The sequence below is a fragment of the Eschscholzia californica genome, unplaced genomic scaffold (genome assembly GCF_041429995.1).
Source record: "Eschscholzia californica isolate CP2 unplaced genomic scaffold, dmEscCali1.0.p SCAF_5, whole genome shotgun sequence".
Lineage (NCBI taxonomy): Eukaryota > Viridiplantae > Streptophyta > Magnoliopsida > Ranunculales > Papaveraceae > Eschscholzia > Eschscholzia californica.
This window is the reverse complement of record NW_028238472.1, coordinates 4,168,615-4,186,122: the sequence shown is the minus strand read 5'-3', so window position 1 is coordinate 4,186,122 and position 17,508 is coordinate 4,168,615. Positions and strand designations below refer to the sequence as shown.

The 17,508-nt window shown below is 35.3% G+C and overlaps 1 protein-coding gene across 1 annotated transcript; it reads left to right on the top strand.

Annotated features, from left to right (window-relative positions):
- The first annotated feature begins 8,750 nt into the window (after nucleotides 1–8,750).
- On the top strand, nucleotides 8,751–17,152 carry LOC147536421 (beta-glucosidase 4-like). The gene is made up of 15 exons (XM_086640666.1): nucleotides 8,751–8,868; nucleotides 8,955–9,021; nucleotides 11,316–11,374; nucleotides 11,757–11,832; nucleotides 11,945–12,019; nucleotides 12,242–12,329; nucleotides 12,458–12,683; nucleotides 12,818–12,933; nucleotides 13,279–13,496; nucleotides 13,588–13,622; nucleotides 15,431–15,533; nucleotides 15,671–15,776; nucleotides 15,887–16,092; nucleotides 16,621–16,770; nucleotides 16,883–17,152. Exons 1-15 carry the CDS (start codon nucleotides 8,794–8,796, stop codon nucleotides 16,885–16,887), a joined length of 1,605 nt encoding a protein of 534 aa, XP_086496792.1. The 5' UTR covers nucleotides 8,751–8,793; the 3' UTR covers nucleotides 16,888–17,152.
- Nucleotides 17,153–17,508: the final 356 nt, after the last annotated feature.

Below are 17,508 nucleotides of genomic sequence, written 5' to 3'. Positions count from 1 at the left end.
TACCCATCAAATCATTTCTTGAAAACCTAATAGTTTTAAGATTAGAATTGAAATTCGACTTAGTCTCTGAGGAACGAACCGGTCTTACCGGAATTTTACAACTTGACACCCGTGCACTTGCGGGTGTAGACCTATTTAGGAAACTTTCTAGGTCCTGTGGTCAATATTTGTCTTCTTCAACTTTTCGGCAAATCACGAGCAAAGTGGGAACTAAGGATTGCCTTCAATGTCGCCGATATCTACCCGTTTTGTCTGGCAAAGCCAATTTACGAAGACACCAACTTGGGGACAAGTTGTTCCACAGCGGGGGAGTATGATGGCGGCCATCCACCTAGTCGGCCTCTCGGCCAGACTAATAGTGGGCCTAACGGCCAGGTTACTACATTAGCGTAGTTTCCAGAATTTAGTATTTAGCGTAGTAATGAGTTCTACTACTTTTACGCTTCCGCAACAATCTACATCAACGACCCTAAATCAATCGGACTTCATGATCTTCTTCATCAATTGTGCTAGCAGACAAATTGCTCGCATTGCAATCTTGGTCGAAGGACATTTCTTCAACTATATGGCAAGATCCGCATAGACGTTTTGGTGTGCTCTGCACATATGTTAGTATCCTTTATAGTGGGCCAGAGTCAATGACTCATGCAAGCGTTATACGGGACGATACGAGCTATACTCGGGTGTTGGGACACGATGGTGTCATGCCGCATTATTGGTCGGGACCAAGATGACTTAATAGTCGAGATGCTCCGAATATGTTCGGGAAGGCTGGCTATGTATTAGGAGGGAATGCATAGCGCCGCATGTATTGTTAGGATTTGATATTCCGTACTTCGGCCCGTGTGTTTTGAGGGTAATATGCCGGGCCGACCTAACGGTGCGTGACACTAGGCAATGCTTTGGGACTTTGTTTGGTCAGTCCGAGTGGGAGCGCCAACAGGTTTTAGGTGTTGACCATGGTCAAACAGTTATGGGAGACCCGTGTAGCAATTTTGGGAGGCGCCTTTAGACGCATCATAAAAGAATTTGATAGATAAAATAGCAAGTTTGTAGAAAGAAAAAGTTAAAGAGAGAAACAAATAGAAAGGTCAAAAGGGCAAAACCTATAAGCAAACATTAGAGATTGGACCCCTTTGTGGTGGGAACTCAGAGTGAACGCCCTGTCTGCCCCCTCAAACACGGGCATGGTTATGGAACAGATAAATCGGAGCTTTCAGTGGTTATGTAATGAGGGTAAGGTGTAATGAGAAGTAGACTACCATTAGTTTGTTTCAGCAAATGCCGACTTTACTGACAGCCAACAATGTCGACAGCGGACAACCTAATTAAAATGTCATGTGGCGTAGGGACGGTGATATTTCTTTTCTTTATTTTTTTACTTTCGGTTATAAAAAAAATTATTATAAGTTTGATTAGAATAATATAATTTTACTCACACTAGATATATAAATATGCTTTTCCTTACAAGTTACGATAAAAATGGATGTGAATGAATTTATAAATGAAAATTGTTATAAGTTTGATTAATATAATATAATTTTACTCACACTAGAAATATAAATATGCTTTTTCTTAGGACAAAAATGGATGTGAATGAATTTATAAATTCATCGTTGGCAGACAATTAGTTTTTTATCTACCATTTTATAAATGACATCAATAGTACTTTTCTGAACTATTTTTTGGACTTCATCTTTAGATACATGTGAAAAATATGAAAGCTTAAACAAATAACCATACTATATTCCTGGTTCTCCAGTGTGAAGAAATGCTTTTCTTGCCCCTCCACTCTGTCTTATAGACCTTTCGCCTTCCTAGTTCCTCCTACACATAATTTGGCCATCTAGACTAACAGACTCCATCAATATCTATTATATAAAAATCGATATGTCGATTGTGAGGGGTATAAGTCTGATCATCTATTTATTTTTCGAGTTTGATAAAGGTAACCTCCGACTACTGGTATAAAATTCTCTTCGTGTAAATGTACTCAAAATATAAGGTAATAATGTACTTTTCTCTAAAATCGGTTATTGTAAATTATTGTCCCACTTTTTTCTCATTTGTACCTGACGCATTAAAAAAGCAAGAGACTTGTTGAGGGAAACCTATTTCACTTTAACGAGATAGTGAATAATATTGGCGATGTTACTAAAAGCACCTACTCGAAATGCTATAAGCGGGCATCATTTTCCTTGACTCAGGGCAAGCATCAATTACCCCAAGTTCTCTGTAAGCACCTACGCAACTAACTTGGATATGTAAGAGTTTGAATTATAATCGTGATATCAAATTTTAGCATGATCAGCGATGAACAAAGGTTTAACCCTTGAAATGAGACTTTTTCGATGGTGATTTTAGAGATTTTGGTCGGAAAACAAAGTAGAATACACCGTGGTAATGGAATTTTTTTTTTTAAAATGAAATATGTGATATCTTCACTTTGCTTTACATGACATCGAACTAGGTTGGCACCTCATGAAGCATCTATGATCTATCTTTAAATATCATCACCTATTATTATTAATAAACAAAAAATAATTACAAATATAAAGGGGGGCTTAAAGCCTGACCTTAACTTCAAGAGATTTCATAACAAACTTAAAAATTATAGTCATCTGAACCTATGGTGAAGGCAACTAGGAAAGTGAGAGTTGTGATGAAGATGAAGATCTAGAAGAGACAATTACACCAACAATTAGGGCAATTTTTTCGGCAATAGGTGGTTGGATTATGTAGATTTGATCTTTAGGTACTGGGACAACGTAAGTTCCATGTTGGGGAATGTGTTTTTGGCACATCAAAATTAGTGCGCCATTTTGATTTCCAAGTACTAATTTATTGTCTTCTTCATGTTTCTCGTCATTGTGATTGTTGTTACATGATATATTCTTAACTGAAGAATGACTGTCATGATCCTTTTCACGATCTTTAATTCCACTATCAATAGCCATTTTAATGGAGGAACTAATTTTGCTGCAAAACCCTAATTAGAAGAATAATAGCAAAGAACAAAGTAAAAGAAGATGAATATTCTTCATGAACCCTGTCAGCTCCAAATCTCAACTCGTATGTCTTTAATAATAACCAGGTTTCCACCGCGTCCTACGGACGCGACAGATCCTTCTTGGCTACGTCGATAAACAACATTTAATCTGAAGAAGAAAGACGATAATGATTTAAAAAAATTTATGAGAAAGAAGAAGAAAAAAGAACATAAAGATAAAAGGAGAGTTGGAAGTTACGGAAGGTAGAAAAAGAAAGAGGTAAGAGAGAAATTGTGAGAAGTTGGGAGATATTTTAACTGATTTAATTGTCAACACTAATACCCCTCTATTTTGAGATGATTCACACAAAAATGATTTTATATCATCCATTCGATGTAATCTCTATGAAGCTCTCAACAAAAATAGACGGTCAGACTTATCCAAAATAACCGACTAACCTGTTTTTATATATTAGATTTCTTTCTCTAAAAGTCTGTTTGAAAGGAAATTAGCTTCATAATGGCAAATAGAGGTCATGTGTTTTTATATAGAGAAAAAGAGAAAAGTCATAAATTAGAAATATATTAGATTTCTCTCTCTAAAAGTCCGTTTGAAAAGTCATAAATTAGCATTTTTTTTCTTTCTCTATATCAGACACATGTACATAAGTACACTTTGTATTCGTATTTCACATATTAAATTCTTGGTATGAGAAATATATTTCAGAAGAACTTGGCTTCCCTAGCAGAAAGTTTAAAAGTTAAGGGCAGAATTAAATTAAAAAAAAAAAAAAAATATTTTACCACTGAATGGATGGAAACATTAACTTACGGGGCCACATAATCTATTCAGGAAACAACTAGGAGGCAAAATGTTATTCCCTATAATATACAAACCCAAGTTTGACATGTCCAAAAACAAAACGAATCTTAACAAAAAGAAATCTTATTTTTCTCAAAAGTCACGTGGAATAGTTAATTTCAGAAAAACAAAAAAAAGTTCACGTGGGATAGATACCTTTCTAATTAAGGAGCACATAGAATACCTTAATGGTGTGTTTGGTTGCAGGATCCCTAAGTAGGATTCCTATCAAAAGTGGAATTTGGTAGGAATCATGAATCCTTGGTCTGTTTGTCTACCAAGAATTAGGGGTGGCAATTTGGTCCGAACCGGTGGGTTTTTTCCCGAACCCGCCCCTAATGGAACGGCTTTTACCGCCCCGTTTATTAAATGGGACGGTAATGGTATGAAGATAAAACCATTTACCGGGTTCGGGGCGGGTTTGGGATTAGGTAGTAAAACCCGCCCCGCCACGATTATATATGTTATGTATTATATATACAATAGGTTTCTAAAACTTTTTATCTTATATCATCAATTTAACTATTTTATCTTTTATATTATGTAATAAGTTGTAGTGTTTATAGTTGATAAAACCAAAATGTTATAAAATTTTGTTTATATTATTTTGATTAATCTAACTTATTTGAAATAAAAATATGAAATTTATGTTTAAATCCGACCCGCCCCGCACCGTTTCATGTTAAACGTGGCGGGGCGGGTCGGTAATGGTTAAGTCATTTCTAATCGGAACGGGTATGGTAATTAAATACCCACCCCGATTAACTATTGAGACGGGAATGGTAAAACCCGTTTACTAACGGGGCGGACTTGGGAAAGAGGTAACCCGTCCCAAACCCGCCCCGTTGACATCCCTACCAAGAATCCTAGGACTCTCGAATCCTAATGATTCCTAATTTCAAAATTTGTACTGGACCAAAATTCCACCCTACCCCCTAAGATTTGCCAGGATTTTGGATTAATGAACCTAAATTTCAAACTTAAAATCAACAAAAAAACATTATTTTTTTTCAAAATCATTATTTTTTTTTTTCAAAATCATTATTTTTTTCAAAAATCATATTTTTTCTAAAGACTTTAAAAATATTCAAATAATAAATCATAGGATTCTTAGTTGCCAAACAAACCAAAAAATATTACTTGGATTCATGAATCCGTGAAATAATGAATCCCAAGGACTCATGAATCCGCGGATTCATGATTCCGCCATCCAAACACACCATAAATAAATAATTGGGAATGTCTAAATAAGTTCTCCAATCTTCAACAAAAAAAAAAGTAAAAAAAAAAAAACAAGTTGTCGACAAAGACCTACAAGTAGATGTTGTCCGCAAAGATTAACAAGTATATGTATTTAAAATGCGAAAAATCCTAGATCGTTAATAGTTTGTCGTTATTTTAAAGTATTTATTGGGGATGATAAATGCACCGACATTTTCAATTTATTAGATATTATTCCACAACAACTTGCATCATTTTTAACATTATATGCTGTAAAGAAATCATCCTCACTAGTAGTTCTTGTGCCCGTCACTTGATTCTAAAATGAATAAATAACTTCTTTTTTATCAAAATTAGACAAGGCAAAAGTATGAGAACAAAAAACACCATCATTTGAGTTGGTAAAAGTAGATAATGCAAGTACGAAACGGTATTCATTATTAACCTAAAAGGAAGGTCTATATTTAATTTTGGATCTTTAATGGACAAAGATGGATGCAAAAAAAAGGAAAGATGAGTTGTCTGTCCAAAAATGAGGAGGAAATTCAATTCCAATCCTGTCATGTCGAAAAATTCGGATCCAGTCCAAATGTCAAGGAAGTACAAAACGGCATTCTCATTTTTTCTGCCTTTGCTGGTCTATTTTATCTTTTCGTTTTATTTCTCTCTCTAAAATATTCAGGAATTTTCTCTCTAAAATCAGATGAAGAACTCAAAAGAATATCAAAGATCGACTTCATATAGGTTCTAATTAAGAGTTGTGTGAGCGAAATTTACAATTTTTTAGATTCCTGAAATTGTGAATGAAATCAGATATATTTCACTATTTTATGAAATCTTTTAATCTGATTTATCATATTTAGTTCCCCTGAATTTGTGAATGAATCTCTTGTACATAACAAAATGTCCAGTACATTATAAGATGTCCAGTACATAACAAAATATCCAATGAATTTTTAGTGAAATAGTTCACATTTTGAAAAGAATGTATAGGAAATTTTATTATGTACCGTAAATAACAGAATGTCCTGTAAATTTTCATTAAAATAGTTTACATTTTGGAAGAAATGTATAGGAAATTTTATTGTACACTGTCCTTAACACAATTTCCTATACTGGTAATCATGAAACAAGTCAATGAGAAACTACTAAAAATGAGGAAAGTATAAATGAAGAAAGTAGAAAATATGGAGGAAAAAGTGAAAAGAGAGAAAGAAATGTGTTGAGATTGAAAAAAGGAAAGAGGCACGATTCGTTGAGCTCGAGCTCACTGGGGTGAATTGTGAGCTCGAGCTCCCAACCGTTGATTTTGATAGATTAACTCTCACGGTTGAACTTTCCCTTAATACAAGGAAGTGTAAAATTCATATTTTTTAAGACACAAATAACCTTTGATTTTAAGGCATATAAAAATTGTCATTTTCTTCATTATTCTTTCTCTTTCTCTCTCTAAAACTTCTTTATCTAAGAGCATCTCCAATGCAAAACTCAAAAAAAACTCTAATGAACTTATATGTTGAGTCTCAATTGAGATTCTCTTTCCTACATGGCTAACTTGAATGTCTCTAATTCAAGTCCTTCTACAATGCAACGTTCTAAAAAACTCTAATAGATACACATGTCACACATACATTTAATAGGAAAAAGTGATTGAGAAAGAAAAGCTTTCTATTGGTCCAAAAATTAAATTTGTTGACTACGACACTTAACAAAAATAAAATTTCTAGTTGAGACATTTTAAAACTTAATGTTTCCATATCATCTTAAGATCTCAATTGAGTTTTGCATTGGAGAGTTTTGCATTTGAAAAAAAAAACTCAAAGGTCCTAGGTGGCACTTAAGAATTTAAGATTGAGTCTTGTATTGGAGATGCTCTAAAACTCAAAAATATAATCACTTTCAATCAAGTTGTAAAACTTGCAAGATAAGTCTGAAAATTTTACAATGGAAAAGTCTTCTGTATATTTCAAACCAAAGATTGATTAATTTAGAAGAAGAAAAACCCCCCTTATTAGATTAGGCAGAAAAAGGTTCATTTTGATTGGATTGGTGAAAGAAAGTATGAGATTCTGCTTGATTTGATGGCAAACAAGGAGGAAGGTTTAGGTGGTGATGTTTTTTTTTTGTTGAACTGGAAGGTGAGGATGTGGGTTGATGTTAAATTTGAGTGGAGAAGACGAGGTGAGAGAGAAAACGAATAAATTTGTATGGTGTTTTTGTAATTATAAATATGATATATGGTTTGTTAGTAATTAAATTTAACCGCTCCTTATTTCAGAAAAACACAACTGTATTTTTTAAAAGAGTACACTAATTATAGAGATTAGGCCATTTTTGTGGGCCAACAATTATGGGCGTGACATCGAGCTCACAACTCACCGTGGTGAGCTCGAGCTCAATTAATCATGCCTCGAAAAGAGAAATGAAAAGAGCAGAGAAAAAAAATTTGTAACTGTCAAGTTTTTAAAGAAAAATTTAGAAAGAGAATTAAAGAGAGAACGTAAAAGAGTAGAGAAAGAGAGTTTGTAAATTGCAAGTCCGTAAATTTCGCAATGGCAATTCTGTGATTTTGTGGAAATTACAAGATTTTGATGGGAGGGGGTCATGTTCTGTTTCAGAAATTTTCATATCCTTTTTGGATGGCACAAAACGTAATTTTCGAACGCTCGAAAGTTGTTTTCGAAATTTCTTCTCTTACTCTGACACCGTGAACCCGCCGCTTAGGGGTGGCAATGGGTACCCGTTTACCCGAGAACCGAACCGACCCCGAGTCTTAATGGGTAGGTACTGGGTATAGGTTTTAGATCCATTAAGGAAATCGGGTCTTAAATGGGTATACCCGACTAGGAGGCGGGTCCTTATCGGGTATATCCGCCGGGTACCCGACGGGTAATGGGTACCCGAGATAATACGAAAAAATACCCTAGATTATATAGTATTCTTGTACGTCAGGGTTTTTCTCACCAAGTTACCAACTCACCAAGTTATGAAATTTCTCAAATCCTCTTTTCCTTGGTTGAAAACTAATTTATAAAACACAAAAGTGAGCGAGTTAATATAACATAAAGGTTCATTTCTTCTTTCTTGATTCCCCTAATCTCTAATCTCTTATACTTATCAACTATTGTACCCGAGATATTTGCTTATTTAAGGATCTATGTCGTTTATGATATTTCTTTTCACTAGATTCATGCAAATTCTTCTACTTTAAGAAATATTTGATATACTTTTGTGAATACCCAATGGGTACCCGATACCCGATGGGTACCCGAGAATTTTAAAGGTTCCGGTTCTGGATCCTTCGATTGAGGTACCGGTACCGGAACCGTCAAGAACCGAAACCGTTACGATTTATAGGTTCCGGTTCTGGATAGTTAAATACCCGAACCGGAACCGACCCGTTGACACCCCTACCGCCGCTAATATTCTGACATGCGCGGACTAGGCTCGCATTTCACGGCTCATTTTGGGTTGTTGCCCTGATCTTCCATGCAAAAATAGTAAATGGAAATAAATCAATTAGATCGATGAGTGTATTATAAACACTGGAGGATTTTCAGCAAAAAAAATGTGGGAGGACAGAACAGTTTTGTCTTTTGATATTTAATTTTTATTTAACTTCCCACTTGCAAGGCTCTAGGCTACCACTATAAAAGCACAAGAGCACCCAGCCATAACATCACAAACAAATTGACCAACTCTATTTAGAATTAACATAATCATGGGGTCCCAACAAGTGAGTCGAAACGATTTTCCACGAACATTCGTCTTTGGTGTTGGTACTTCTGCATATCAGGTAAATACATTTTCTTCTTCTACCTCTTCATTAATATTTACTAGGAATCAAATATGAATTTAGCTCATTGCTTTTTACTTTTTTAGATTGAAGGGGCGACTAAAGAAGGTGGAAGGGGCGATAGTATTTGGGATGCTTTTGCACGCGTACCTGGTAAGCTCCTCACCTTCATATATATATATATATTAGAGGGAGAGAAAATTCGTAGACTAGTATTAAAAAACGAAATCACTATATTTGCCATCCATATCGTTTCAAATCAATATACTTTTACAGACACAACAATGATAACGAAAAATGAAAAAGATGATCTAGGAAATTATTCTTTATAAAAAGTATATACGGATTGAAGCATGTCATCTAAACTTTTTTTCTTTTTCTTGCAATATCATCTAAACTAACAAAGAAAAATTTGAAAATATAGTCTAAAATTATAGACTTTGAAAGTATAAGACTACCATTTGATTTGTCAAAATGTTGAAGGTAACAAATCAATCTGTGTACATTTATTAATAGATAGTGGTTTTGATTCTTGAGCTATGAATATGCATAAATATGTGTTCATGTGTGTATATATTATTTTATCAAGTACATAGTTTTATCAAATACATAATTAGTTGACATTTCTAACTTTAGTTGGCAATGAGTTTTCACAACCAAAGAAAATAGAAATACTGGTTCGTCAAACATCAGTTGATCCACTTTGACATTCTACTCTAAAATGGCGGATCCAGAAGTTAGTTGCAAGAGAGACCATAATAATTAAGTAATTTTTTTTTCAACGAAATTCAGATATATATATATATATATATATATATATATATAGAGTAAAATACTCTAAAAGTGATTTAAACTAAAATCACTTATAAATAGTAAACAAGTATATATCTAATTTGGCATGAAAGATTTGCATTACTAAAAATATCTAGCAGAAGCCTTAAAAAAACATTACATAAATAAATTATGTTTTATATAATTCTAGTTTAGACTTGTCCACGTTAGTTTCATTTTTATTTAAAATTTAATCTACAAAGGAATAAATTCAAACTTTCACTGTCGATAAGAAGAAGTTCGAAAAGATGGTGCGGTCTAGTTAGGGCAAAGCCAACGTGGGGGCTCGGGCTCCCAATTTTGGGAGCCCTTGAATTTTGGGAGCCTCGAGGCTTTTCTCAATTCCAACGTTGAGCTCCCAGCAGGGGCTCCCAAATCTAATTTATGTACGTGTGTGATGAACGTGTGTAAGATTTGTGTTTCAATTTTGAACTATAAAATATTAATTCCAAATAAAAAATTAAATTTGATTTTGTTCCGTCGCGAAATAATTTTAAAATGATAAACAAAAAAAAGAACAAAACATTTTTTTTAGAGAAAAGTACTTAAAAAAGAAGTATCTAAAACAATAAAAAGATTAAAAAAAATTGATTTAAAAAAAAAATTTAAAAAAAAAAAAAAAAAAATTAAGTGACCGTTGGGACAGCCCAACGGTCATATTTAGGGGCTGGGAGCCCCCCAGCCCGGGCTCCCAGCCCCAGAGCTCCCGGGTTGGACGGCCAGCGGGCTGGGCTGGGGCTCCCAAAATTCAAATTGGGATCCCCAGCCCATGCACGCTGGCTTTGCCCTTACAACAATATAGTTCTATTTGAAGAAGAAACTAGTAAATACAATTGCGAAACGAAATTATTTTCGTAAAGTAGAGTTAGTTTTAAATACTAACATATATACAAGTTCAAATAGATTAATCCAATACATTAACTTTAGATTATATTATCGTTGTATATGTTTAAATAAGTTATTTCAACAAATTTTTTTTTTTAAAAAGTTAACTTTCTAATATTTAATTGAACTAGGGAAGAGATTGAGAAATTTAAGATATTATCAAACACAACTAACTCACTATATTAGTGTATCAACTATCCCACTTTATTGTGTCAACTCTCTAGTGTTGTAAAGCAATCCCACATCGGTGGGAGACAGGAGTGTGGTGCTCCTCTTGAGAGGTTAAGCACCCTTCCCTATTGAGGCCTTTTAAAACTGTGAGGTCCAGGTGTGTCAAAGCGGACAGTATCACTAGCAGCCCGGAAGACCGGTCCGCACCATCCTATAACACGTTATCAGCACGATTCGCTCTACTATGATGTTGGGAGGGTGTGTTGTAAAGCAATCCCACATCGGTGGGGGACAGGAGTGTGGTGCTCCTCTTAATAGGTTAAGCACCCTTCCCTAGTGAGGCCTTTTGAAACCGTGAGGCTCAGGTGTGCCAAAGCGGACAATATCACTAGTAGCCCGGAAGGCTGGTCCGCACCATCCTATAACATCTAGAACTTTTTATCTCATTTCTACTACATACAAAATGGGGTAAGAAAAGCTATATAAACAGTATCAATTGCATGATTGTGTACCCGTTTTTTAGATGTATTTATATCATTGATGTCGTGGTTTTATCGCAGGAAACATAAAAGATGGAAGCACTGCAGATGTTTCCGCAGATCAATATCATCGATACTTGGTAATAGTTCATTTATTGTTCTTATGATAAAACGCAAACACATGAAAAAAAGAAGCTAAAAGTAATTTCGATTACGTTAGTACTAACAAAAACATACCATTTTGGTTCAAACGAATAAAAGGAAATACCATTTTCGTTGAAACGCAATAGTACATAATTTTTTTTTTTCAAACCTGTGTACTTTTAGTTAAACTATTAAACTGCCAGACCAAGTAAACCACTTCTTTTAAATATGATGAAAATCTGAACTAGAGTTTGCCTAGAAGTAACTACGCCCAACTGAAGTAGGCTTCACAAATGGAAATCTCGATCTCTCAACAAAAAAAAAATGGAAATCTCAACCACGTTATTGTCTTCAAATATAATCTCTTTTGTAATGCAGGAGGATGTTGACCTTATGCACCAATTTGGGTTCGATGTTTACCGTTTTTCTATATCATGGCCTCGTATTTTTCCTGGTATATATTCTAAACATTTTTCTGCTCAAATCTTTGAGAAAATATGTGCTTTTTTACTTACTGTTTTGCTCAAGAATTTTTGTATTGACTCAACTCAATGTTATGTTTGCAGATGGTCTTGGAACCAAACCCAATCCCGAGGGAATTGCTTACTACAAGAGACTTCTTAAAGCTTTAAAGGATAAAAGTGTGCCCCCCTTCTTTGTCTCGACCCCTCGCTATATCTCTATTTATCTTTACGTGTGTGTGTGTGTGTGTATATATATGTATATATATGTTGGCGAGGAGAACAGTCCCATGTAGACCAAAAGATGTTACTATTTAAAATCCCTCTATTTTATGCTAATTATGAATAGACCTACACAATTAATTTAAAGTATGATTCTAACTTCATATTTTATATTTGTAGATATGAAAGCGTACGTGACATTATACCACTGGGACCTCCCTAACCATCTTGAAACTACAATGGGAGGATGGTTAAGCCCTAAAATTGCGTAAGTTTGTGACAACAAATCTTGAACACTGTTTCTACGAACACTATTAGTATATGAAATGATTAATCAAAATTAAATTTTGCAAACACGATTACAATTTTTATTTTGTGAAATGATAATCAACTCAGTGACCTCTTCGCGAAATATGCTGAGACTTGCTTTGAAAATTTTGGGGAGACGGTAAAGTATTGGATTACATTCAATGAACCGATAAATACTGCTGTGAAAGGATATGGTACTGGATCACATGCACCTGGAAGAAATCAAAACCCACTTACTGAGCCATACTTGGCTGCACACCATGTGATTTTGGCTCATGCAAAAGCTGTTTCCATATACAACGAAAAATTTAAGGTATCATGTTCATTTACCGATCGTATAAAAGAATTTTTCAGTGGTAAACTAGAATACGTTTGAAACAAAGTGTACATAAACAAAAAAATTACAAATAAAATTTCATTAACCTAATTAAATTTATTTTAATCTAGCCCCGTCAAGGTGGTCAAATAGGAATAGCACCAAATTGTGAATGGGTGGAGCCTTTTTCTAAAAATGTGAAGGATCTAAATGCTGCAAAAAGGCATCTCAGTTTTCAACTTGGTTGGTATGTATACATTCTATTCAACTTGATTTTAACTGGTACTATCCCTAATGTAGTAGTTATACATTTAGGTGGCTCAATAAGTGTCCCCTCTTGGCACCCTCCGTGTCATGGACTGAGATGTCCAAAGGCATTAGGATTGGCCTGAGTCTAAGTTGATCAAGCCCAGCATGGATCAAGCTTAGTCCAAGTGCTGCCCAAGCCGTGAAGGCGTTAGGAGTGAGGGCGGGCCAAGAACAATTTGACGAAGTGCCTACGGACCCACCCTTATTTTTTTATGAAATGGGAACCAAACTAGACACGATACAAATGAATATGTACGACATACTACTTGTTTTTATTTTGAAGGTTCTTTGATCCAATATTCAACGGAAATTATCCTGAAGTAATGCGCAAAAAGCTTAAGGACCGTCTCCCAACATTCTCAAGCGCTGAAAAAGAATTACTGACAAAGTATCCAGTAGACTTTATTGGTATCAATCATTATACATCTAGATTTGTTGCTGACGACGAACATAGCACTAATCCTGATTTTTTCATTCGTGAACAACAGCTAGAGATGCTTAGTAAGTGAATTGTCATACTATTCTCGACTTCAGTGGACAATTGATAGTTGATTACTTTTATATTTTCTTACTTTATATATTTTATCGCCAGCTAAAAACAGTGAAGACGAGGAAATTGGTGATAAGGTACACGACTGACCTTCTCTCACTTTAAATACATGCATTTGTTTTTTGAGTTAATTCTTATTCGGCCCCCTACTTTGTGACCAGCTTCAAATATGACCCAAATTTCTGTAAATTCAAATATGGCCCCCTATTTTCATACAAATGCCATAACTACCCCTCCTATTAATGTATTTTCAAAATAAAAATTAAAAATAAAACCTAAATTCCACCTCACTTCCCTCTCCACCATTCATCTCTCTCCACGTCACCTCTCTGTCCAACTCACCACTCTCTTCTCCGATGAAGGTTGTCGGCCGGAAAATTTTCCGGCCGGCGACATTGAAACTTAAATTTTTTTTCTCTCTTTCTCTAAAAACTCCGGCGAAGGGGGTTTCCCTTCGCCGGAATTTTTGGTATGTTCTTCAACTTTAATTGGTGTCTAAATATGATTCTTGAACAGCAAACATTGTATCAACAAACCACCAACCACCATTTTTTTCTAATTTTGTTGGATAAAGTTCATATTTTTTCACAATCTCATCCCAAATTGGTCCTCTATCTTTCATCACCTCTCCTAAATTCAACCCTTCTTCAAATACACCACATTCAATTTCAAATTGTTCACCCAATACTTTCCATAAATGTTTCCACTTGAATACATCTCCATTACTACAATTAAAAGCTTCATTCTTTGCATATGGATCAACTGATGCCCATATTTGACGTTTATCAATCAAATCTGCATCTGAATAACCTTCCCAAGCAACCCTAGTTCCTGGAAATCTCAATGATTTCTTTTCATGTTTACAAATTGCAGCATAAACACAAAGAACACCAATTAAATTCATTAAACTATGAGGAGAAAACCCAAATATCTGCATCTGAAAATTTTCTCCATTTTCGTCGGTCGAGAAAACCCAAATATCACACCAGAAAACCCAAGTGTTGAATCATCGTAACCGAAGAGGAATTTGTTTTCAAGAATTGAGAAGATATCGTTTGTGAGATTGTCAAAGTCGAAATTTGAGTTGTTAATTGGTGAAATTGCAGCCATATTAAGTGGAATTGGGAGATAATGGAAAAGAAGCTTTTTTGAGTTTTAGAGAGAAAAAAGTAGAGAGAGAAAGAGGGTAAAGAAGATGATGACGGTGATGAGAGAAAGTAACAGGACTGGAAGGGAAACCTCCTTCGCCGGAGGTTTTAGAGAGAGATAAGAGAAAAAAAATTAAGTTTGAAGGTCGGCCGGCGACCTTCATCGGAGAAGAGAGTGGTGAGTTGGAGAGAGAGAGAGAGGTGAGTTGGACAGAGAGGTGACGTGGAGAGAGATGAGTGGTGGAGAGGGAAGTGAGGTGGAATTTAGGTTTTCTTTTTAATTTTTATTTTGAAAATACATTAATAGGAGGGGTAGTTATGTCATTTGTATGAAAATAGGAGGTCATATTTGAAATTACAGAAATTTGGGGGTCATATTTGAAGCTGGTCACAAAGTAGGGGGCCAAATAGGAATTAACTCTTGTTTTTTTTTTTCAAGCAAGAAACGACCAGCATTTTGAACAAAGTGGCTCCCAAATGTGTCTAATAGTTCATTCTTAACTCTTAGGATAACTATGATCCATGGGACTAGATTAGTCTCAACAGGCCTCACGTGTGTCGTACTTTTTTCTTGATGAGGCATGGTTATATGTACTATATTAGATTGTACATTTCCAACTCAAAATAAATTGGTAGTACGTAGACTGACTTTTCAGTCTTATTTATATGGGTTTTTATCAACCCCCAAACTATTACATTATAACATTACGTACTTATTTATCTGATTAATTTTTTAGGCTGCATCAGAATGGCTCTACATAGTACCTTGGGGTCTTAATAAGCTACTCAAATACATATCCGAAAAATACGACAACCCTCCAGTATATATTATTGAGAATGGTAACTAACTCAACTTTAGTTTTGGTTTTGAACTTCGACGGGGCGGTTGCCCTCTCTTGCTTTAGTGGAATTATCATTAATATTATCATTAATAAAATTTTGATCCATGTTTTTGTGGTGGTTGTACAAATATATAGGAATGGACGAGGAAGATGATCCACAAGCAATAAATCCTAAATGGATGGACAATACTCGAGTTTTCTATTATGGAGATTATCTAGCTGCAGTAGCTCAGTCAATTACGTTAGTCTTCTTCTTCTTCTTCTCCTTCTTCTTCTTCTTCTCCTTCTTCTTCTTTTTCTTTTTCTCCTTCTCATGATATGGTCATATGAATGGGTGAGACATGCCTGCAGGGATGGAGTAGACGTGAGGGGATACTTTGCATGGTCATTGATGGATAACTGGGAGTGGGCTCAAGGCTACACAAAACGTTTTGGTTTGGTCTATGTGGACTACAAAAAAGACCTCACCCGCCACCCTAAAAGTTCGATGGTGTGGTTCAACCAATTTCTCAAACCCCCACGCCGTAACACTGATGCACACATTTACGCGAAGCCAGGTAACTCACTGTCCTCTTTTTGTTTGTTTGTTTTCTCTTTATGCAACTAAAACTATATATCTATAAAAGTAATAGTATATGTATAGGAGAAATGCTAAATGGCCTGATTAGGGTTGACCACAGACCGATTGGTGAAGTGGACGACTCCAATTGGTTAGGCAATAGAGAGGGAGAACTAGTCGGATCAATCTGAGCCGGTCACATCACCATTTGACATATGGGTGACCCCAATTTTTGAGCCATTTAGCATTTTTATGTATAGAGGACAAGTCATATACAATGATAAGAACAGTGCTGCTCGGTCTGAGGGTCTGGCTTGAGCCTAGCCGGACTAAGTCCAAACTGCACATGAAACACCAAAAAGGGGCATGCCATCTCATTAGCCGGACCAAATAGGATTTCTCTACATGATAAGCTCTCATAAATCCCTCAGCTTGCTTGATGATAGTTTACCAATTTGTTGTTGTGTTTTCTTTGTTCATTAATATACTTTATTTGGTGTGGCTTTGGGTTTGACTTTGGAATCAGGTAAAACTAGAGCAGGTAAGAAGAAGGATGTAAATGGTGTGTGGGATCGAATTATGGATGCTAAGTCATCCGAAGAATACGTCGATCTTAGTGTCTGGGATGACATAGTTAAGGAACACATGAATGAGGAAACAGCTCCCACTAATCATGGTCCGTATTATTTTTAGATTCGAACGTGGATACTTAACTCCATTCTTCTGATTTTTTTCCTCATTTGCACTCTATTAACTATTTTAATGCTTTCCTCACAATTCAATGGCAGATTAGAGGAGGAGTAAGAGGCTCGGGACTCACGGACGAGTATCTGGAATAAAATGGAGAAAAAGTGTTTTTGATTTGGTAGTTTTTTTTAGTGTCGCTTTTCCACATATCATATGGTCATGGCACGCAGTGCATTACTTCATGATACAATAAAATTTGTGTTTGTGTTTTCTAATATTTCTATCTATGGATTTAGTTGTGTTTTTTTTTCTTTTGATGAGATTGGATTTAATTGTGTTGTTAAGGTATTCAATAACACGTTTCACTTCAATGTGTTGTTCTTGTTAATATATATTCTTTTTCATTATTGTATATGTTTGTATTTACTTTTATTCTCAAGGACTTTATTGTAATCTTACTTTACTTCCTTTAATATATATACAAACATACCCTATTGATTAGGGTATCTTGAGTTCATTTTCTCCTTCATGGTATCAAGAGCACACACTTAGAATTTTCTTGGGTTTTTGTGCCTCATTCTTTTCTACTTTCTTTTCATGGCTACCTTCACCGCCGACATCTCCTCTCCTACTCATATTTCTACCCCTTCTTCCTCAAACAGCATGTCCTTCCCAGCCCTCTCTAACATTGCCAACCTTGTATTAGTGAGGTTAGACAACACCAACT

Excerpts from the sequence above, each read along its gene's own strand:
- LOC147536421 (XM_086640666.1), top strand. The coding sequence starts at position 8,794 with ATGGGGTCCCAACAAGTGAGTCGAAACGATTTTCCACGAACATTCGTC. Across the intron at positions 12,684-12,817 it reads TATACAACGAAAAATTTAAG|CCCCGTCAAGGTGGTCAAAT; the intron begins GTATCATGTTCA and ends ATTTTAATCTAG. Across the intron at positions 13,623-15,430 it reads ACGAGGAAATTGGTGATAAG|GCTGCATCAGAATGGCTCTA; the intron begins GTACACGACTGA and ends TTAATTTTTTAG.